This window comes from Chiloscyllium plagiosum, unplaced genomic scaffold (genome assembly GCF_037043375.1).
Source record: "Chiloscyllium plagiosum isolate Xiang-an unplaced genomic scaffold, Cpla_swu_hap1 HiC_scaffold_45, whole genome shotgun sequence".
NCBI lineage: Eukaryota > Metazoa > Chordata > Chondrichthyes > Orectolobiformes > Hemiscylliidae > Chiloscyllium > Chiloscyllium plagiosum.
In genome coordinates, this window is record NW_028270183.1 from 9,680,833 (window position 1) to 9,704,041 (window position 23,209).

At 43.2% G+C, this 23,209-nt stretch overlaps 1 protein-coding gene across 1 annotated transcript in view; it reads right to left on the reverse strand.

Moving 5' to 3' along the window:
• The window catches only part of mast1a (microtubule associated serine/threonine kinase 1a), a 162,523-nt gene extending 139,792 nt beyond the window's left edge, over nt 1-22,731 (reverse strand). The window contains exon 1 of the mRNA XM_043694928.2: nt 22,023-22,731. Within this exon, the coding sequence (XP_043550863.2) occupies nt 22,023-22,061 (39 nt within the window). The 5' untranslated portion in view covers nt 22,062-22,731. The remainder of the gene's footprint in view (nt 1-22,022) is intronic.
• Nucleotides 22,732-23,209: the final 478 nt, after the last annotated feature.

Consider the following 23,209-nt stretch of genomic DNA (forward strand, 5'->3'; position numbering starts at 1 on the left):
TCTTTTCCCTGGTGTGGGGGAGTCCAGAACTAGAGGGCATAGGTTCAGGTTGAAAGGGGAAACATATAAAAGAGACCTATGGGGCAACTTCTTCATGCAGAGGGTGGTACGTGTATGGAATGAGCTGCCAGAGGAAGTGGTGGAGGCTGGTACAATTGCAACCAGCAAATGCAAAAGCATCTGGATGTGTATACGAATAGGAAGGGTTTAGAGGGATATGGGCCAAGTACTGGCAAATGGGACTAGATTAGGTTGGGATATCTGGTCAGCATGGATGAGTTGGACCGAAGTTGTTGTTGAATCTACTTCCATCACCCCTTTAGGCAAGACAATCTGATCGAAACAGCTCAGTGTGTTAACACAAGTGTTCTCTCATTGTCAATTCTGGCTCTTTTGCCAATTATATTAACTCTGTGTCCTCAGATTACAAAGCTTCTCACCAGTGGAAACACAGTTTCTCCTTATTTACATGAACAAAACCGATGTGTAATTTTGAATGCTGACACTTAAACAGTAGATCTTCACAGCCATTTGTGTTGGTCACTTTCTAATTGTTCTAGGAATATGAGTGTCATCAATAAATGGACATTTATTACCCATCTCTAACTGCCCTTGAGCAAGTGAGGGGCTGTCCTGGCCATTTCAGAGAGTAGTGAAGGATAATGGGGATTGCCATGGGCCTGGAGTCACATGCAGGTAAGGACAATGGATTTCCTTCCTGAAAAGAACACAACCAGATAGGTTTTCGACAATAATCCAATAGTTTCACATTCATTATTAATGAGACTCCCATTTTACTAATGAATTGAATACAAATTTCCCCATGATAGGATTTGAATTCCCATTCTGAAATATTAGCTCTGTCCTCTGGATTATCAGTTCAGTCACATTACTGCGAGACTCCCAAGAATATTCAGCAACTAATTTAATCTGCCACACCACTCCTGAAATCTCCACACCTTGACAATGCTCTCTCTTTATGGCTCTTTATCAATTACCATCTCCAACAACAGAGAATCCACCCACTGCCCCTTGATATTAACAGGCATTACCATCAATTGAGTCCTCTACTATCAACATCTTGAGATTTATCATTGACCAGAAACTGATTTGGACCAGCCACATAAACGCAATGGCTATAAAAGCAGGTCAAAGGTGAGGAATCCTGCACCAAGTAATTCACCTCCTAACTTCCAATGCCTGTCCACCATATACAAGGCACAAGTCAGGAGTGTGATAGAACACTGCCAACTTGCCTGGATGAGTGTAGCTCAAACAACACACGAGAAGCTCAACATCATCGAGGACAAAGCAACCCACTTGATTGGCACCACATCCACGAAGACCCATTCCCTCCACCACTGATGCTCAGGAGCAGCAGTGTGCACCATCTACAAGATACACTGCAGAAAGTCATCAAGGCTCCTTAGTCAGCACCTTCCATACCTGTAACCACTACCACCTAAAGGACAAGAGCTGCAGATATATGGGAACACAACTGCCTGCAGGTTCCCCTTCATGTCATTCATCATCCTGACTTGGAAATATATCACTGTTGTTTCAGTGTCACTGGGTCAAAATCCTGGAGTTCGCTCCTGAATAGCACTGCGGGTCTACCTACACCAAAGGGACTGCAGCAAGAAGACAGCTCACCACCACCTTCTCAAGGGCAAGTAAGATGTTCAACAAATGTTGGCCCTGCCAGCGACATCAATATCGGATGAAAGATTCAAAGAAATAGTAATTCAGACCGTAAATGGACCCATCCAGAATGAAACATCCTCCCTCCTCCTACACATTTCAGCTCTCACTATGTTAGGAGAAATTCCCTAAAGTACTGCTTGTGTTATTTAAATGTTTTCTAATCAACCCATTTAGAGATGTTATTTAACAACCTCTGGAGCAGGCGGGACTTGAAACTGGGCTTCCTGGCACAGATGTAGGGACACTACCACTGTGCTACAGGAGCCCTGGCACTGTTATTTACTGTGCTGGGTATTATCACACACAGCTGGAACTGTAGAAAACAGATAACTGTGATCCATGGCATTTCACATGCAGAAAGTGTGGGTGAGAAATGAAGAAGCAGATTTATTTTTAATAAAATCAACAAACAGAAACAATTTGCGAGGAGTAAAGTTTGAAGCCATTTTAAATACCTGTGCTGATATACTGTACAGTGACAGATTGTTAAGCTTAGCCACCTCTTTGCCATATGTTCTAGTCCTACTGCCCATTTCCATAATGACTTTAGCATTGCCAGCTCTCCAGGAATGGCCTGGAGTCTCCAAGAAATAAAGGATTAATTGCCAGAATGCTGTTCGGGGGCTGGTGGGGGGAACACAGGAGAAAACAAAAATCCAAGGGTCAATTAAAGGGGGAATTGCTTTTATTTATCACTTGTAAAATTATCAGGGAAATGGCTGTTTGATGATGAATAAGATTTAATCCCTACAGTTAATAATGGTTCTGATATAACTGATCACAGGAGGAAAGGGGATCAGTTTTTTTTTTCTCTGAGAATACAGGGATTTCTGTGTTTCGTTCACATTGAGAGGCTGTGTTAATATCTGAGTGTGATAGATGGCTGAGACAACAGACCAGAGAGAGAGGGCAAGATCATCATTCACATCAGAGGACACAGAACAGAGAAAGATGGTAGTGAGGGAGAGATCACAGGGCAGCAGGTAAATAGACAGAGCTTGGTGAAGATGAATACCTGGAGAGGAAATGACCATGACGGGAGAGGGGGTGAGATCACTGAGCAAGGAGTTGAATGGAGAGATTGCAGGGAGAGGGGAGGTAGGAGAAATCATTGCAGGTTAGTTTAGGTGGTCAGCGTGGGGATAGATCAGCAATCAAGCTCCTCTTGACGCACAAGCTGTGCTTGATAAGTAATTACCAGTTGGATCCTGCAGTTCTCACCTCCCTTCCACTGTTGCCTGGTTCCCCAAGCCCTCAACAAACCACGCTGAAGCTATTCAATTCAATGGCTGCTTAAGCCTGAGAAATGAAACTTCAGTAACATATGAAAATTACACACCAGAATCTCCAGGTAAAAAAAGGAAAGTGAGCGGTGAAGAGACTTTTAAGATTATGTTGGGGTTCTCGGATGGACATGGACAAAACGCATTCTCTTATAGAGGAGTCCAAAAGTAGGCTAAGAAAGGCATGAATGAATTAATTGGGAATTCATCAGAAATCTCTTTACCCAGAGAGCAGTGAGAATATAGAATTCACTCCCACAGGGCATTGTTGCGGTAACTACTTAAGGGGAAGCATTGGAGGAAGGGAACATGCTGCTAGATTAGGATGAAGCAGAATGGGAGGAGGTTCATGTGAGGCATGGAAGCCAGTGAGACTGAATGATCCATTTCTGTGCTGCAGACATGGTGTAAAAATGCACTTAGTCCCAGAATCAGCCTCTATCTTGCCTGAGCATTCAATGTCTATTTGATGATAGGATATCTAATCGCCGTACATCATACACAGCCTCATCTGACAATTCTACAAGGTTACAATGACTTGTTTAGACTTGTAGCTAAATGCCCTTCAAACAGGAGCTGGTATCTAATTAATTTTATTGATAATCATTCCACTGTGACTGAAAATTTTCAGCAAAGGATCAATAATCACAGCCAGATCCCTTTCTATCTCCATCTTTGTCTAAAGAATACTATTTAACTCTGTGCACACTTTCTGTTACATTAAGCACCACCTTGTGTTTATCTCTGTTAAATCCTTTCTGCCTTCCCTTTCCTGATCATAGTAGCCAAGCCACTTCTGTAGTTGCATGTCACTCTTCCATGGAAGGCTCCAAAGTTGTAATGGTCTCCTAATGAGTTCCGGGGGTTAGTTAGCACAGATTATTAGAAAAAACAAAGCCAACAGCATGGGTCCAATCCTTGTACCAGATGTGGGAGTTGATGGAGGACTTGCCTCCTCATCTTACCTTGTGCTTGTGGAGAGATTACCCTCCAGCTACACATGACCAATTGTCTCTCTAATGGAGGCAAATGCCCATGCTCCTTTGTGGACTATGGCTTCTTACCTCATACTGAGCCCTACTTGCTTCGTACAAGTGTGGCTGTTGAGCAAATTCCCTGCCTTGCACCAGTTCTCACTTGCTGACTTACAGGCAGGACAATATCATTGGCAATAAAGTCATCTGCTGATTGCAGTAGGTAAAAGCAATGACTGCAGATGCTGGAGACCAGATTCTGGATTAGTGGTGCTGGAAGAGCACAGCAGTTTATTCCTGATGAAGGGCTTTTGCCCGAAACGTCGATTTTACTGCTGATTGCAGTATATCGACTCTGGGCAATGCTGCTATAGTGATTTCCTACCCTTGTTCATGGGTGGCAGCATCTTATGCTCATGAAACTGTGGGCGTTACCACTTTTAGGAAGTAAATGAGAAAGAAAGTGAGAGGCATACATAGTCCCAGCAAAGATTAACATTTCCTTCCTTCTTTTCCCAAATTTGCGACTCCTACAAATTTGTGCCTGTTCAGGTGGTCTTAAAACATCCCATGGTGCTATCCGAAGGGACAGCAGGAGGAGATCACCCTGGTGTCCTAGCCAACATTTATTTCTTAATCAATATTACTTGCCATAGTTTCCAACTTAAAACATCTGAGTTTCACACCTGTGATTTTCATAAACTAATGTCTTTAAAAAAAAAGAGAGGAGAGAAAACAGACTGAAGATGGCCACAATGGTCACCTGACCAGGTTGAGCCAAATTCACAAAACCATTCTGAAATAAACAAAGACAGTCTGTGCTGAAATTAATATTTGATCAAAAGCCACTTTCCGAAACGCAATCAGGCATAAAGAAATCCTTGTCCCTTATTTTTGATTTGTACATTTCTGAAAGTTCATGCCAGAATGGTAGTTACCCACGGATAAACCCATTCTTAAAAAGAAAAGATGCCTTACATGAGATTACAGAACAATACAATACTGGACAGGAACAGACCCTTCGGCCTATGCAGCTTGCGCTAGTTCCTAATCCTAAGGATTCTGCCATTTATTATATAATTCGCATCTGAATTTGAACTTCCAAAATACGTAACCTTGCATTTGTCTGGATTAAACTCCATCCGCCATTTTTCTGCCCAAATTCTCAATCTTTCTATACCCTGCTGTATCCTTTGACAATCCTCCTCACTATTTGCAACTCTGCCAATTTTGATGTCATCCACAAATTTACTAATCAGACACCTATACTTCCCCCCAGATCATTTGTATCTTTTACAAGCTACAAAGGCCCCAGCACTGATCCCTCCAGAACACCTCTGGTACTGATCCTCATTCCGGATTTCATCCTTCCACTACTACTCTGTCTTCTGTGACTAAGCCAATGTTGTATTCATCTAGCCAGCTCACTCCAGATTCCATGAAACTGTATCTTTTGTACCAGCCTGCTATGAGATAACCCATCAAATGCCTTATTAAAGTCCATGTAGACACCATCCATTGCCCTTCCCTCATCAATTGCTCTTGTCACCTCCTCAAAAACCTTAATCAAGTTGGTGAGACATGACCTTCCCCATACAAAGACACACTGCCTAACACTAACATGTCCATTTGCTTCCAAAAATGATTAAATCCTGTCTCTCAGTATCTTCTCCAACAGCTTCCCAACAACTAATGTCAGGCTCACTGGTCTGTAATTACCTGGATTATCTTTGTTTCCCTTCTTAAACAAAATAACAAGATTGGCCATTCTCCAGTCATCTGGAACCTTACCTGAAACCAAACAAGATGCAAAGATATCTGTTTCTGATAGCCCCAGTTATTTCCTCCCTTGACGCCCACTGTATCCTGGGATAGACCCTATTTGGCTCTGAGGACTTGTCCACCTTAATACATTTGAAGATATCAACACTTCCTCCTTCATTATGTTGACCTGCCAAGAGCATTCGTCCACTTTTCCCTAACCTCAACATACCTCATATACCTCTCTTGGTGAATACCGATATAAAGTACTCATTATGGGTATGGACCAAATGCAGGGAAATGGGGTTTGCATCGTTGGACATTTTGGTCAGCTTGGACCAGTTTGGCCCAAACAGCCTGTCTGCTTGCTGTAGGACCTTATGACTCTATTAAGGATTTCACTCATTTCCTGAGGCTCCACACATACACTCCCTCCTTTTTCCTCACAAGTGAACTGTATTTCAATAAAACAACTTTGGGACTGGGGCGAGGACAGAAACTGGGTTGGTAACAATACTGGAAGATTCTTTCTCTCCCTCACTTTCTGCTTCCATCAGCGTCTCTAAAAACTATGCCCCATCGTAAAGCAAATTAGAGAACCATCTAGTAACTGAGAATGTAAATATATTTATAGATTTTGCCACTGCTGCAGATACAAGACATCCAGTAAACAACCCTGGTCTCAGGTTAAAATCTAACACCTCAAGAGCTTCAAGGACTTCTTAAATTACAATTTCTTCAGCTTCCCTTTGTAACAGACACCCTCTCCTGTCCACCTGCGCTTGTATGCGTGTGTGTTTGCTGTCATGTTTTATTATTTTTCTCAGGATTAGTAAATGATAGATTTCTCTCAAAAAAAACAAGTAATAGGCTCTTTATTTTTGACAAAGATTAAGTTTTAACTTAAAATTATATAGCTGCATTCTACAAATAATTTTAAAAACTGGTTGCATCAACCACAGGGATTAAAAAGAAGAGAACTGATTCACCTTCTTTCCCCGTTTGCAGTTCAGATTTTCTGGACTTCCTCTCATTGCTTTTTGAGGGATCTCTCTGTGTGCAAATTGGCTACCACGTTATCTATATTGGAACAGTGATCATTCTTCAAAAGTACCTTATAAGGTTGTAAAAGATACATTGGGATTTTGACGTGCTGAAAAGGTACAAAGTACACAATATTTCTTAAAATTGTCCTGTTTGAGTTCAGTTAACTCATCACCAGCCTTCCTGATGTTAATAGTTTATGGCTATACTGGAGAATCAGTGCAAACATTTGTAACTCAACAGCCAGGTTTGTAATAGTGTCCTGAAGTTTGTTTATGGAATTTGATTCAATGGATGGATGGTGGTGATAGTGGAGGGGGAAGGAGAGTTAAAAAAGAATGCATTTCAATATCTCAGTTGCCTGTGCAGAGTGGGGGAAATTGAACTACATCTAGCAGTTAACTCTGCTGAGTATTCTCCATGGCAACATCTCTACAAATCAGAGTGCTCTTGCCAATCAATCAGCACCCTTTTCTCATGTAGTATAAATTGTTGTTCCCCTGGAGATGTGGTTTACTTGTGATTGTCCTGATGAGCTCAAGATGCAAAGCTTTAAGAGTACTTCTCTTTTTTTTTACAGAATGAACAACTAAGTAACTATTAATAGTGGAAAACCTCAGGAATTCAACATGACATCAGCAGCACTGAAACTGATAGATGGTATCTCAGTGTCAATCTGCTCAGGCTGTCTTGTAGCATGAATCCCAGCTTAAACTCCAGCTGCCAATGATATTTTAGCAATTGAGTATCATCTGATCAATACCGCCTAATGCATTGTTACTAAGCAGCAGTACATTAAAGATAATCCTTCGAACTGGCCGCATGATGCATTGATCGGACCTCCAGCTGACCTCCATCTTAGTCCAAGTTCTACACCAACACACCCATCCCTCAATAAAATATGAAACATTTGCAATCCTATCACTCTTCTCAAAAACTTTGCTCCCAAAAAGCTTCACTGTCAATTAAGTACTTTTTTCTGATGAACAGTCACGGTTGCAATATTGGAAATGCAGCTGTCAAAATGTGCACAGCAAGCTCCCATAAACTACAATGTGCTGATGGCCCGATCAACTGGGTTAATGGAGCTATTTGAGGAATAAATGTCAGCCAGGACACTGGAGAGAGCTCAAACAAACACAGAAATTGCTGGAGGAACCCAGAAGGTCTGGCAGCATCTGTGGGGGGAGAAATAGAGTTAACATTTTCAGTCCAATATGATTCTTCTTCAAAGCAGTTCTTCAGAAATGTTAACTCTATTTCTGTCTGCACAGATGCAGCCAGATCTGCTAAATTTCTTCAGCCTTCTCTGTGTTCATTTCAGTTTTCCAGTAACTGCAGTAACCTTACTGGAGATTGCTCCCCTGATTTCTCTGAAAGAATGCTCTGGAATTATTGACAGGGCGGATGGGGCCTTGCTTTAACATCTTATTCAAAAGATGGCACCTCCTGCAGTATGGCCTCAGTACTATCATCGTCATGTCAATTTAACACTGCCGTTGATTTCCAAACCACATACCTTCTAGTTCCCACTATGCCTTAGCACAGTGTGCGTGCTGCTACAGCCCATAGACTGCTGTGGTGCAAGAAGGCAGCTCACCGGCAGCTTCTCCAGAGCAATTAGACATGGGCAATAAATGCCTCACAGAAAAGATGAGAAAAACAAACCAACCCACAACCTGCCCACATTTCCTTGAGAACACACAACTCCACCCTACAAGCCAAACTCAATCACTTTGGGGCACTGACTGAGATGCATTGCTCATCCTTGACCACAGGTTTTGGCCGGTGATGGGCCACAGAGGGTATCAAGGTTCAATGCAGTCGCATGAAGCCCACTTTCTGGTGGGTTCTCAGCAAGACGGTTAAACCAAGGAGCCCCCTACACACCAGCTTCTTACTAACTGGGTCACCCGAGGAGCTGGCTGTGAAAGATTCTCCCCATCATAAACAATTAATAAAGTGGCCTGTCAGATTGAACCAATCGGAACAACACTTTAAAGAATCGGAAGACACTCCCAAATATGAAGCCTGTGGTTGCCATGGTAACTTTCTCAAGAGATTTTTAGTGCTAGGTTCTGATCTTTCAGAACATCTTTATGCCTAAAATCATTAGGTGCATAATTTATGTCTCCCTATATTTATCTAAATCTGTACAGAATCAGAGGATAATTCAGCACAGAGGTGGGCCATTTGGTCCATTACAAAAGAGCTATCCAGTTAGAAACATTACTTTGCCCTTATACCAGAGCCTAATAATTTCTTCCTTTTTGAGTATCTATCCAATACCCTTTAGAAAGTTATCACTAAATCTGTTCTAACTGCTCCTTCTGGTTGTGAATTCCAGAACAAACAATTTGCAGCACAAAATATGTTTTCTTCATGTCAAGTTGCACTCCCTTGCCAATCACATTAAACCAGTTTCCTTTGATTTATATTCCTCCTTCATTGGAAAATATTTTGTATTATTTTTGCATGTGAATGTGTGTTTTTGAATGTGCTTGAGAGTGTGAGTGAGCGTGTGAGCATGGATATGGGCATGAGTGTGAATGTGAGTGTGGGCATGGGTGTGAGCTTGGGTGTGAGCGTGGATGTGGATGAATGTGCGTGTGAATATGAGTGTGAGCTTGGATGTGGGAGTGAGTGTGCATGGGTGTGGGTGTGAGCTTGGGTATGAGTGTGGTTGTGTGTGAGTGCAGATGTGGATGTGTGTGGGTGTGAGTGTGTGGTGTGGGTGCGAGTGTTAGTGTGTTTGTAAGTGGGTACAGGTGTGAGTGAGAGTGTGAGTGTATCAGTGAGGACTGCAGATGCTGGAGATCAGAGTCGAGATTAGACCGGTGCTGGAAAAGCACAGCAGGTCAGGCAGCATCCGAGAAGCAGGAAAAGCGACGTTTCGGACAAAAGTCCTTCATCAGAGGTGTCCGTGTGGCTGTGAGCATGGGCGTGATTGTGGATGTGAGTGAGAGTGTAAGTATGGTTGTGAGTGTGGGTGCGGGGTGTGAGAATGTGAGCTTGAGAGTGAGTGTGGGCTTGAGCGTAAGTGTGAATATGTGGGTGTGGGTGAGACTATGGGTGAGGGTGTGAGTGTCAGCGTGAATTAGAGTGTGAAAGTACGCTAGTGTGAGAGTGTGGTTGTGAGTGTGATGTGGATGCAGGCATGAGCATGGGTGCAGTGATCGTGTGCATGTCCGTGTGAGTGCGGGTGTGGATGTGATTGTACATGAATAAGCATGTGTGTGAGTGTGGTGTGTGTATATGTGGGTGTACGTGTAGGTGTACAAGTGTATGGATGGGACTGTGTATGTACTTTTTCAGGATCTGACATTTTATTACTTTCTTCTGTAGATTTCAATGGGATTAAACTGCCTGACACAATACGGTAAGAGTGTTGCATGCTCTGCTGATATTTCTTTGTCCATGCCTTCACAAGCCCAATGCTAAAATAATAATCATTAATCACAGACACAAGTGTTCAAGGCAAAATTTCTGTTTGCTGGAAAGAGTTGGACAATTTCTGCCTACTCCCTAATGAGTGACATCTGGGCGCCACAAAGCAATTTACAGTCAGTGAAGAACTTTGGAAAAGGTTATGTGGACAGTACAGCAGCCAATTTGTGTACAGCAACCTTCTACAACCAAATAGTAGTGACCAGATAACGTAGTGATAATCTAATGAGAGTGACAAGATGATTAAGTAATGATTAGGACATTAGGAAAATCTCCCCCTTACTGGTCTTCAACAAAGCAGCTCATTTCCAAAATCTTGAACAATTTGTCATTTTTTTTAAATGGAATTCCCAACATTAATTTGTAATTCATGCTTTTGAAGGCAGCATTCATTTAGAAGCTGAGTCTTGGTGTTTGACCATTGTGCCGTTACACGTGAACACTTGGGGTGGCATGGTGGCTCAGTGGTTAGCACTGCTGCCTCACAGTGCCAGAGACCTGAGTTCAATTCCAGCCCGGAGTAATTGCCTGTGTGGGGTTTGCACATTCTCCCTGTGTCGGAGTGGGCTTTCACTGCTTTCCTCCCACAGTCCAAAGATGTGCAGGTTAGGTGAATTGGCCAAGCTAAATTGCCAATAGTGTTCAGGCATGTGTAGGTTTGGTGCATTAGTTAGAGGAATGGGTCTGGGTGGGAGACTCTTTGGAGAGTTGGTGTGGACTTGTTGGGCCAAATAGCCTGTTTCCTCACTGTAGGAATTCTATGATTCACTTATTCATGGGTGTTGAATTCCAATCTAAACTATTTTAAAGTGATAACATGGAACTTTTACTTTCGCCTCTTACACTTTTATATAAATTATTTGGATGTGAAAATAGTTAGTAAGTTTGCAGATGACACCAAATTGGAGGTGTAGTGGACAGCAAAGAAGGTTATCTCAGATTACAATGGGATCTTGATCAGATGGGCCAATAGGCTGAGGAATGACAGATGGAATTTAATTTAGATAAATGCGAGGCATTTCATTTTGGGAATGCAAATCTTAGCAGGACTAATACACTTAATGGCAAGATCCGAGGGTATGTTGCTGAACAAAGAGACCTTGGAGTGCAGGTTCACAGCGCCTTGAAAGTAGAGTTTCGGGTAGATAAGATAGTGAAGAAGGCGTTTGGTATGCTTTTCTTTATTGGTCAGAGCATTGAGTACAGGAGTTGGGAGGTCATGTTGCAGCTGTACAGGACATTGGTTAGGCCACTTTGGGAATATTGCGTGCAATTCTGGTCTCCTTCCTATCGGAAGGATGTTGTGCAACTTGAATGGGTTCAGAAAAAACTTACAAGGGTGTTGCCAGGGTTGGAAGATTTGAGCTACAGGGAGAGTCTGAATAGGCTGGGGATGTTTTCCCTGGAGCATTGGAAGTTGAGGGGTGACCTTATAGAGGTTTATTAAATCATGAAGGGCATGGATAGGGTAAATAGACAAGGTCTTTCCCCTGGGGTGGGGGATGGGTATATGAATAGGAAGGGTTTGGAGGGATATGGGCCAAGTGCTGGCAAATGGGACTAGGTTAGGTTGGGATATCTGGACTGTATGGACGAGTTAGACCGAAGGGTCTGTTTCCATGCTGTATATCTCTATGGCTCTAAATATGTTTTCTGTTTAACCACACAAATAAATGAGGCTTCAATTTGACATTAACTCCAAAAACTGGCACTCTGACAATGCAGCACTCCCTCAGAACTTCACTGAGAGTTTCCATCTAATAAATTATGGATTCATCTGTGATGTTGAATCTTGAACACAAGCACTCTTACAGCTCACAAAAGTCGGAGGTTGGATCAGAGCACTAATTCACATTAAGACAATCTCATTCAGAGGAGATTGCTAAGAGGAATGCAAAGACCCCACAAGGGACTGTGAAGCTATTTGACTTTGGTTATGGTTAAGGCTCATTAAGGAAGTTTCACTCTGCCTCTGTTGTAAACTGTGCTCACTAAGTTGCAATCTAACCTCTGGAACAGGAGCTGGTGGGTTGAAGTCCCACTTAAGGCTGCGTTTTGGATGAAATGTTAAATCTTATCTGCCCCTACTACTGCTAGCTCATATTTTTCCCTCATCAAACATCACGCAAAAATGATGCCTGGTCATTCTTTCAGGATGTTGCTGTGGAGTTTACTGTGGGCAAATTTGCTGCCATTTTACAAAAGTAACATCAAGAAATTGAGAAAGGACTATACAAATGCAAGCTATGCCTGACCTGAGAAGTCTTGGTATTCTCTATGGAAACCGACAATGAGACTGTTTAATTGCTGATACTGAAGCCCTCAGCTATGAACACAAGAATTTACCATCTATCGAGCCTAACATCTGACCCTGAAAGGCTGGAAAATAATAATTCTGTTGTAGCTCAGGTTTTCATCATCCTGACAGATCCAGGTCCTACAGTAATGAGAGAAGATGTGACTGAATAGGAGGGTTGATCTGCTCTGGGTCATGCTTGTTACTGACATTAGACACCCGGAATAGAAACTGATCCCTTTCTTAAAACTGCCGCTGAACAGAAAGTTTCTTCCGAGAATAATCTCTGAGCATTTAATGAGGGAAAGACTGATTAAAATAGTACAGCTTCCAAATCTCAAGAGACAATGAAAGCACCAACTCCAGAAGGTGGCAATGGGTTCTGCCTACATTGAACCTTGGAATGGTTCAATGACTCGCTATAGGGTTCTATGACTCACATTACTGCTGTCCCACATTCCAATTAACCTACATCATTACAGCAGTACAGCATCACGGTGTAACAATTATTTATTAGCAAATGAACATGTTACCACTATTTCTGTTCTTCGTCTCCCAAAGGTAAGTTGAAACAGCAAGGAGCTGAAAATGTGTTGCTGGAAAAGCGCAGTAGGTCAGGCAGCATCCAAGGAACAGGAGAATCGACGTTTCGGGCATAAGCCCTTCTTCAGGAATTGCCCGAAACGTTGATTCTCCTGTTTCTTGGATGCTGCCTGACCTGCTGCGCTTTTCCAGCAACACATTTTCAGCTCTGATCTCCAGCATCTGCAGTCCTCACTTTCTCCTGAAACAGCAAGGAACCTTTCTCATTCGGCAGACCTCTCGCTGGTCACCCTCCAGCAAGGTGGTGGGAAGGGGGTTCCATCCAAGGAAAACATTCACCAAGGAGGTTAATGACTCTCAAAACACTTCAGGCCAGGGTCCATCCAAAAATAAACCTACGAGGCCTTTTCCACAGGACCCACTCACCTCTGATGATATTTTGCAAAACCATCCAGCAGTCAATATCCTACTCCTAATTTGAATGAAACAGTGAATTACATTCAGAGAATGTAGAAAAGCCAATCCAGGAGGAAAGTCACTCTGGGCAGCCAAGAACTGGCTCCCGTTTAACTTATCATTTGAAGACAGCACCTCAGATAGTAACATGAAAAATAGGAGCAGGGCCAGGCTTTTGGCCCTTCCTGAGTACGGCAGTGGGAATGTCAGATTAAATTTGAGCCCCAAGTCACCCAGAGTGGGACATGAACCTACAACATTCAGAAATGAGACTAAGCCCACAGAGTCACAGCTGGCCATTCAAAACCCAGACTACAGAGTCTGGATTGAAATGACAGCTGACCTTTATGTCTTTGACGGTCAAGTTTGTGTTTCAATTTTTTACTTATTTACTTATTTTTTACTTATCAGTCCCTGCTTCCTTTAAAAGAAAATACAGCTCTTCACATCACGGCATGCTACACCGCGCCTTGAACCCACATTGATGTAGATGTGCACGGACAGGTGCACCACAGCCTAATAAGTATTTGAGTTTACTCTGAGTTGTCTGAGGCACACACTGTACTGAACACAAATGCAGTATCACCCTCTCAGTCACAGTATGATCATGCAGATGGTTTTAATGCACAGAGCTACAGACTAACCGTTCCACATTAGGTTAATAATGCCCTTGGAGGTGCCAGAATCTGAACTAGTTGACACTTCTCAGCCCAGCTGCACTCTGCAGGTTCCCTGGTTCCTTTACCATGTTGTCTGACTTCACGAATTGTATTGGATTGCTGGCCCTTTAAGTGAGTTATCACTGGGTCTGAGTACAGAAATCGAAACCATACTGAGGAAGTGCTGCACTGTCAGAGATGCTGACTTTCAGATGAGATTCTAAACCAAGGCTATAACTGCCTAATCAGGTGGCTGAAAAGAATCTTACAGCAGTATTTTAAACAGCATCAGAGGAATTATCCCCAATAGCCTGGTCAATATTTATCCCTCAATGGAGATCACATAATCGCATTATTTGGACTTGATAGCAAAATCCAGTGAGCAGGAATGTTATGTGCCTATCAGTTATTACACTCCTTACACTACCACATTGATTGCACTGCACATTCTTTGCCTGTGAGGTGTCCAGTGGTTGTAAAAGGCAATGTATACATGTAAGGATGTCTTTTTTTTCCCTTTTAATTAATGGTCATCAGGAAATCTAGTATCTCCACAGCGACACGTTGAAACTGTAGGGTGCAAAGATCTTTAAAAAAAAACATTGCATGTTCTTGGTTTTAAGGTGGAATTGGTGCAGTTCTTAATCCAGTTTTCTAATATTCCTTACCAGAATACACTGCATTAGTCCTCAATGGTTTATTTTGCAGCAGGCTTAAGGTCATACAATTAAAAGCCATTAAGTTAAAAGAACTTTGCTCAGTCTCGTGGTGCTTCTGGATCATTAGTTCCTTAAATTGACAAAGATTCCATTTATGTTTTTGGTTGGTTAGGGGTGTAGTTGAGATGAGGTTTTGAGCTTATCATGGCAAGGAGATGGAATTGCTTCCTACTCTGGCATAGAGTAACACCAACGAATGTACTCTCAAGCACAATGTCACTAGATACAAAGCACAGCCTGGTTTATTGAATACCAATCAAATCCATCAGCTCCAACCTCAGAAAGCACCAGTGGGTGGCAATATACATCAATGGAATTACCATCTCTGAAAGCCTACTATCAACATCATGGAGCTTACCATTGACCAGAAACAAAGTGGACCAGCCACATAAATACTGTGGTTTCAGGAGGAGATCAGAGATGAAGAATTCTGTAGTAAGTAGCTTACCTCCTAACTACCCAAAGCCTGACCACTATCCATAATACATGAATCAGGACTGTGACAGAACACTCCTTACTTGTCTGGATGAGTGCAACTCCAACACCACTCAAGAAACTTGACACCATCCAGGATAAGGCATCACATCTTCAAACACTTTGATCACTGACATTTGGTAACATCGATGCATATCATCTACAAGATGCACTGCAGACGTACTCACCAAGGCTCCTAAACAGCACCTCCTGAACCAACTAACACTGCCATCTAGCAGGACAAGGGCAGCAGATGCACAGGAACACAATCACCTGCAGATTCCCCTCCAAGCCACACACCATCCTGACTTGTAAATATATTGCTCTTACTCATTTTCATTGGATCAAAATCCTGGAACTCCCTCCTTACGGTCATTGTGGGTCTACCTACAGTACATGGCCAGCAATGGTTCAAGAAGGCAGCTTGCCACCATTTACTTAAGGGCAATTAGGGACACATCATACATGCTGGCCCAGTGAATGAACATCCTTGTGGCTCTTCATGTGTATGCAGATAATCACATGTGGATCATTGTATGAATCCAGTCTGTCTTCCTGGTCCATTAAATATTTGTGTATTTGTAACAACCTAAACTTTATGGATATTCTTTCTTTATAATAACAAATACTAAAACGTTTTGGCAACTGTAGTTTCCTGATAACTAAATAAAGAGTAATTTTCAATCTGGAGTACTCACTGTTTAAAACTAACTTGTACGTTTGGAACCAAGTATGAAATTACAGTTTTCACCTGGTTTCAAATGATAGCCATCATTTCAGGAGGTGACAGTGCAGACTGACGAGAACTTTCTGGAGGGGAATATGAATTGTTCATCAGGTGCCCTCTCAGTTTTCACTCAAGTCAATGATGGAGAGCCAAACTGAAGGTAGTCCACAGATTGACAAGCCAGGGCCCTATATAGTGGGGTGACATGTTCATGTTGAACCACTTAGTGACCAGGATTTACCACATAGTGATCACTGGCAGTGGCCAACAAAAGATAACATTGTCCCAGTGGCAAATCCATAAGGGCAGGATCAGCTTTGGTCACACTGAGATAATAATGCCTGTGGACACTCAAAACATTTATATCACAGGAGTGAATATGACTACTAGCTATCAGAGGGTTGATAAAACTAATGGGACCAGACCCTGCAAAACACCTGGAAGAAAGGGGAGTAAACATTCTTCCTACTCAGAGAGAAAACAGGAAACACTACCTTGGGCGGGAGGCTCTGACATGGGGCTAGTAATCTAGAGCCCACAATGAATGATCTGGAATCAAGGGTTCACATCTGACCATGTCAGATAGTGAAATTTGAATTCAATAACAATCAATAATTTTAAAAAAACACTATCAATTGTTGCAAAGGCATATCTGGTTCACCAATGTCCTTTAGCCCTATCTGGTCTGGCCTACATGCACCTCCAGACATGCAGCAATGTGGTTCACATTTAACTGCTCTCTGGGGCACATTGTGGGATGGATACTATTTACTGGCCACATCAAATGGATGGATTTTAAAAAGTACAAAGCTCAACAAGTATAACGATACTGATGCTATCATAACATGGGGCAGCATGGTGGCTCGGTGGTTAGTACTGCTGCCTCACAGCACCAGGGTCCCAGGTTCATCCCCAGCCTCGGGCGACTGTCTGTGTGGAGTTTGCACATCCTCCCCATGTCTGTGTGGGTTTGCTCTGGTTTCCTCCCGCAGTGTGAATTGGCTGTACTAAATTGCCCATAATGTTTAGGTGCATTAGTCAGAGGGAAATGGGTCTGGGTGGGTTACGCTTTGGAGGGTTGGCATGGACTGTTTGGACTGAAGGGCCTGTTTCCACACTGTAGGGAATCTAATCTAATTAGTTGTCAGCACAGTATAACAAAGATTGCCAACTGTTCTGGATACATTCCTAGAGATTTCATCACATGACCTTCTCCCTCCAAACTCACTCACTCCCCAGTCTCCTCATCATTGGTTTCCTGATTTGTCAAACCCCATGAAGTCCCACCTTCCACTGGCTTTTTGAGAAAGTGAGCAGACTGCTCTGTACTCAATTGAAAACGTCATGACTGACAAGTCACTCTGTCCTTTCTTTGCCTGCTCTGACATTCTTATCACAAACAAGCGAAAGGAATTATATATGTTTTTTAATGCTGTTCAGAATTTTCTCTGGGATTACTCGCAGGAGGAGATTTATTTTTAATACTTGGAAGCTTTTGGACATTCCCAGAATGGTGGCAACACTTTTTACAACCTCATGCTGAGACACTGAATGAACAGGGTTGGTTTTAAAGATCATTAGAGGGGCTGAGTATGTTTTTCTTATAAACAGGGCTCACTCCGTGCCACTGCCTTCCTGTACACTTTCGGGTAGATACTGCTGCTATCTGCCCCAGTTCCTTCACTATCAAGTTCATAACCTACATGGACACAAGTGACTGCATCAGGAACATTTCCCACTGTGCCACTGCAGTCAGGCCTTCGATCACACCTTTCCAGTGGGAATCAAAACTGGAGTTCCTCTGTCACTGCCACTGGAGACAGGGACTCGGTCATCCTCCCTCACTGAAAATGCTGCTGCCTTGGACTGGGGCCTCGGGGTTTTCCTTTAAAAATATATCATTCATGGAGTATGAGCTGGCAAGACATTTGTTGCTCATTCCAAGATTACTACAACAGCAGCTGTGAAGTGGTGCCATCACAGATTGAACTCCCAACTTCAAATATAAGACAAAACACCTTTTGGCTTCAGAAGAAATGGTGGCTCAGTGGATAGCACTGCTGCCTCACAGCGTCAGGGACCCAGGTTTGATTCTAGCCTCAGGCGACTGTTGGTGTGGAGTTTGCACATTCTCCCTGTGTCTGCGTGGTTTCCTCAGAGGGCTCCAATATCCTCCCACTGTCCAAAGATGAGCAGGTTATATGAATTGGCCGTGCGAAATTGCCCATAGTGTTCAGGGATGTGTAGTTAGGTGCATTTGTCTGGGGTAAATGTAGAGGAATAGATTTGGTTGGGATACTCTAAGGAGGGCCAGTGTGGGCTTGTGCTGCCCTAATAATAGGGATCTTTAAAATCATCATTAGGACTTGATAAAGTAGATGTAGAGGAGGTGTTTCTGCTTGGGAGAAATGGGGAGTTAAAAAGATCACAGTCCTTAAATATAAGAAAATAAATCCAAGCAGAAATTTAGGAGGTTAATCCAGGTATGTTGAGAATGGGAAGCTCACTACCCAAACAGGATTTGGCTGCATGTAAGAAGAAGCTGGATAAACATTGGAAGCACAGGCACCTAACATGGTCGCTGCCTCTAAACCAGAAGTCCCAGGTTTGAGTCCCAACCTAGACTAGTTAAGGAAGATATGCTTATAATGCAGTCATCCTATTCAGGATTCAACCCTATGGCTGTGAGGCAGCAATGCTAATCTCTGAGCTACTTTGCCATTCCTGCTGAGTTTCTCCAGCATTTTCTATGCTTCAGATGTCCAGTACCTGCAGTATTTTATTTTTATTTGAGTGTTTACTTAGGGAGAGAGAAGTATAGATCGCGCATGTCTGAGGTTTAAAAAAAGGCATAACTACAAATGCATACTTATCTATACATATGATACATACATGGGTACACACATATGCATACACCTGTCCGTATGCATGTACATGTACACACACCTTTGAAACGTATACGAACTTAAAATTCACAAAGAATTCCTCAGACTTCAGCGCAAATTCTAGACAGGCATTTCAATACAGCCCTGAAGAATAGTTACTGGACCCGAACATTAACTCTGCTTTTTCTCCAATGTTGCTGCCAAACCTGCTGAATTTCTATAGAAGTTTCTGTTTTCATTTCAATGCAGTACTTAATAATTGCAACATTGCCAGATGGACCATATTTTAAACGAGACAATAAACTGGAACATAAACACCCTCTCTTTCAGTTGGATTCAACAGATTATTTGTGTGTTGATTAGAGTGGTGCTGGAAAAGGACAGCAGGTCAGGCAGCATCGGAGGAGCAGGAAAATTGACGTTTCAGGCAAAAGCCCTTCATTAGGAATGGATTTATTCCCGATGAAGTGTTTTTGCCCGAAATATTGATTTTCCTGCTCCTCGGATGCTGCTTGACTTGCTGTGCTTTTCCAGCACCACTCTAATCTAGACTTTAGTTTCCAGCATCTGCAGTCCTCACTTTTGCCTAGATTATTTGTGTTGACTTGCACTATTTGTGTTAGCTGTTGCCCAGTTGGTAACACATTCATCTCTGAAACTCAAGGTCTGGATTCAATCTTACCCTCAGACCGTGATTTAAAAAAAATCCAACCTCCAGTGCATTACCAAGAGAGTGCTGTCTATTTGAATAACATGTTAGAATGGTGCCCTGCCATTCAGGTGGATGTAAAAAAATTCCACTGCACTATTTCAAAGAGCAACAGGGAAGTTTTCCCTGCTATCCTGCCAACTATTTATCCCTCAATCAACAACTCACAAAAAAAGAGATTACCTGGACATATCTCATTGCCTTTAATGGGGGCTTGCTGTGTGCAAATTAGCTATTGCATTTTCTACAAGAGTGACTGCATCTCAAAAGTAAGTTACTGGCTGTAACGCATGTTAAAATGTCATGAAAACAGCCACAACACTGCAAGTTATTTCATATTGAAGAAAAGGAGAGGAAATAATACTTGAATATCTTGGGCAATATTTATCCCTTGACTAATATCACTGAAAATCAGATTATCTGGTCATTATCACATTGCTCTTTGGGGGACTTTGCAGTGCACATATTGACTGCCATACAACAGTGACTACACTTTTATTCCCTGTAATATGCTTTCAGAAGTCCAGAGGTTGTGAAAGGCACCACAAAAATGTAAGACTTTCTTTCCAAGATTATTTTTAAGGTTCTAATACTAGATTATAAAAGAAACTCAAGACACATTCCATTTAATTCACCCAGTCCGTGAAATACACTGACCATGTACTGTGCATGTTTGATTCAAAAACTCCACTGTTTATAGCCCTCTTAATACTGTCACTGTGAGACAGCCTGTGCTGTTGAGTAATCTCAGTTGGACGTTATTTGTAGTGCTATAAAATTGATCTCAGCAACCTTGGATTAGAGAGGCTGGGTGGAGGGAATTGTGCTAAGATCCTAACTAACCACTACCCAATACCCCCCAAACCCCACCCTGTCTCTATCCAGTGATATCCTCTCAAAAGCACACATCTGCGGATGTCAGGTCACACTAGAAGAAAGCTGAATTGAGATGCCCCACTAGACGGATGAACTCACCAGGTAGACCCTTACTGTAACCCTATCACATAAAGAAGCTCTGGCTGAAACAGAGAGCAGCCAGAGCACAGGGCCATGCAGCCGAGTGCAAGCCAATGCCCAAGAGGAGGACTGGGAGCCAATTAGAGCCAACACTCTGCCAGTGAGGTTTCTCAGTCCCCACACATGATTTGTGTGATTTCCAAAGACAGGATTTCAGGAATCACTAGCTGTGACTGCGGAGCAGAATGTTTGAAAGGGCTGGTGTTGTCATGGTACTGCACTGCCAAGGCACTTTGCCATCCTCTTGCACTGGAGAGAAAGCACTAAGCCACAGAGGTATTGCTGTTCTTCCAATTCCCAGTCAGTCCTGCCCTCAATTTCATTAGCAAACAAAAACTAAAATAAAATTCAAATCCAAGCCTTGACACTAGGACATAAAACTTTGGTCTCAAACTCACTACCTCACCTGGAGCACATGTTTTGGGGTGGCATGGTGGCTCAGTGGTTAGTACAGGCTGCCTCACAGTCCCAGGTTCAATTCCAGCTTTGGATGACTGTCTGTGTGGAGTTTGCACATTCTCCCCATGTCTGTGTGGGTTTCCTCCCACAGTCCAAACATGTGCGGGTCAGGTGAATTGGCCATCCTAAATTGCCCATAGTTTTAGGTGCATTAGTAGCAGGGAAATGGGTCTGGGTGGGTTACTCTTCGGAGGGTCGGTGTGGACTGGTTAGGCCGAAAGGCCTGTTTCCACACTTGAGGGAATCTAATCTAATCAAACCAGCCCAGGTGCAGTGGGGGATTGAGGAGGAGAAAAGTAAATGCATTGTACTTTTAGAATTCAATTCCCCTAGCCTCCCAGTCAAATTCCATCTGGGGAGTTGATTTTAAATTATATGCAGCAGGTTGCAATGATTCTGGATGGCACTGCCTGGAAAGACTGGTGTAAGCAAGTTCAATCGGAACTTTTAAAAGTTCTGCTGAAAGGTCACTAACCTGAAATGTTAATACCGTTTCTCTCTCTCTCCGCAGATGCTGCCTTACCTGCTAAGCGTCACTTTGTAAAAGGATTCGCCTCTTTTTAAATAACAAGCAGGGTGGGGGATTTGCAGGGTTCTGGGGAAAGAGCGGGGAAGGGGGCGGGAAGGTGGCTTCAAAGGGCTAGTGTATGAGTGACGGGCCGAGCAGTCTCCCATGTAACGTCCAATTATGAGCCAACCTTTCAATGCAGAGTAAAATGTTTATTGCGACAGAGGGTGGGGGTTGGGATGGGGGTGAAAACGTAGCCCCCATCGTTAATTTAATTCGAAAACAAAACATTTTTTAATTTTGACATTTAGAAGTTTAAGCCTTTTTTTTTATTTTTAACTGAGCTGCTGCACTCACCTGAACTCTCCTCCGTCTAACAATATCAGAATCATCCATGGCCACCCTAGGCTGGTGCCTCTGTTGTCATCTCAGACGCCCGAATGTCTTTCTCTTTCTCCCTCTCCCTTAATCCGACGATACGAGAGGTCACATCTGCTGTGCTACAGGACGGATCCAGTCGCCATCAGGGGAACAAGCTGCAACTTTTCAAGCTCCCCAGCCCCTCCAAAAAAAAAAGCCGGGGTCGGGGGGGGGGGGAGCGGGGGGTTTGGGTGGGGCGTGGGTAGAAGGAGAACCAGCAGAGGGAAAGAGAAACAAAAATATTCAGTGATCTTGAATGTGGAAGAGAAAAGGTACAGGCTCCGAGGGCAGGAGCATCTGTTTCTCAATGGGTCAGTGGCCAGACAATGTCCATAGAACAGCACCGGATCGTTACCCCAGTACCAGGGCAATCCGGGGTCACTTGGCATTGGCACATGGTCAGATGGTAGGTCTCATACCCCTTCCCCAGACTGTGACAGCTGCTCCAAGGTGCTGGGGGGGAGGGGGGGGGGAGGGTTAGCCTGGGGAATCAAAAACTCAGGAGCTTTTGGCTCGGGAAGAATTCACTGCAGACAAAATCCTGCCGCTGCTCCATTCCAGCCCTCTGCACGCCAACACACACAAATGCATCTTCACTGCAAGCATCCGTTTGATCAGTCTGCGTTCACTATCGACCGACCCTTAACTCTCCAGTCAAAGCATGACTCAGGGATTTGTGTAGAAAAAGCTGACAGCTCCACACACTCACACACACACACACAAGCAAATAGATACTGGCAAAAGAAAATAGAGGCAACCTATCAGCTTGCCCGTTTAGGAGAACCAATCGGAGATAAGATGAGCCTACCTTGACATCTGCTCAGGTCTTCATGTATTGGTCACCAGCGTTTGTCTGTCTCTCTTGCTCCAGAGTCAGTAAGAGGAAGTTTAACCAATTCAGCACCATGGAGAGGGGCACTTCACAATACGGCGCGCATACCTGCACAACAAATACATTCAGATACATAAGGGAGGGGGGAGCTGCAAATCACAGATTGATGCAGGGAGAAGGAGGCCATTCGGCCCCAACTGGCTGCGCAGAGGTATTGATACAGTCCCACACCTTCCTGCTCTTTCTCCATATGTTAAACCTTCATGTAGATTCCTCAGAGACAGATTAGACA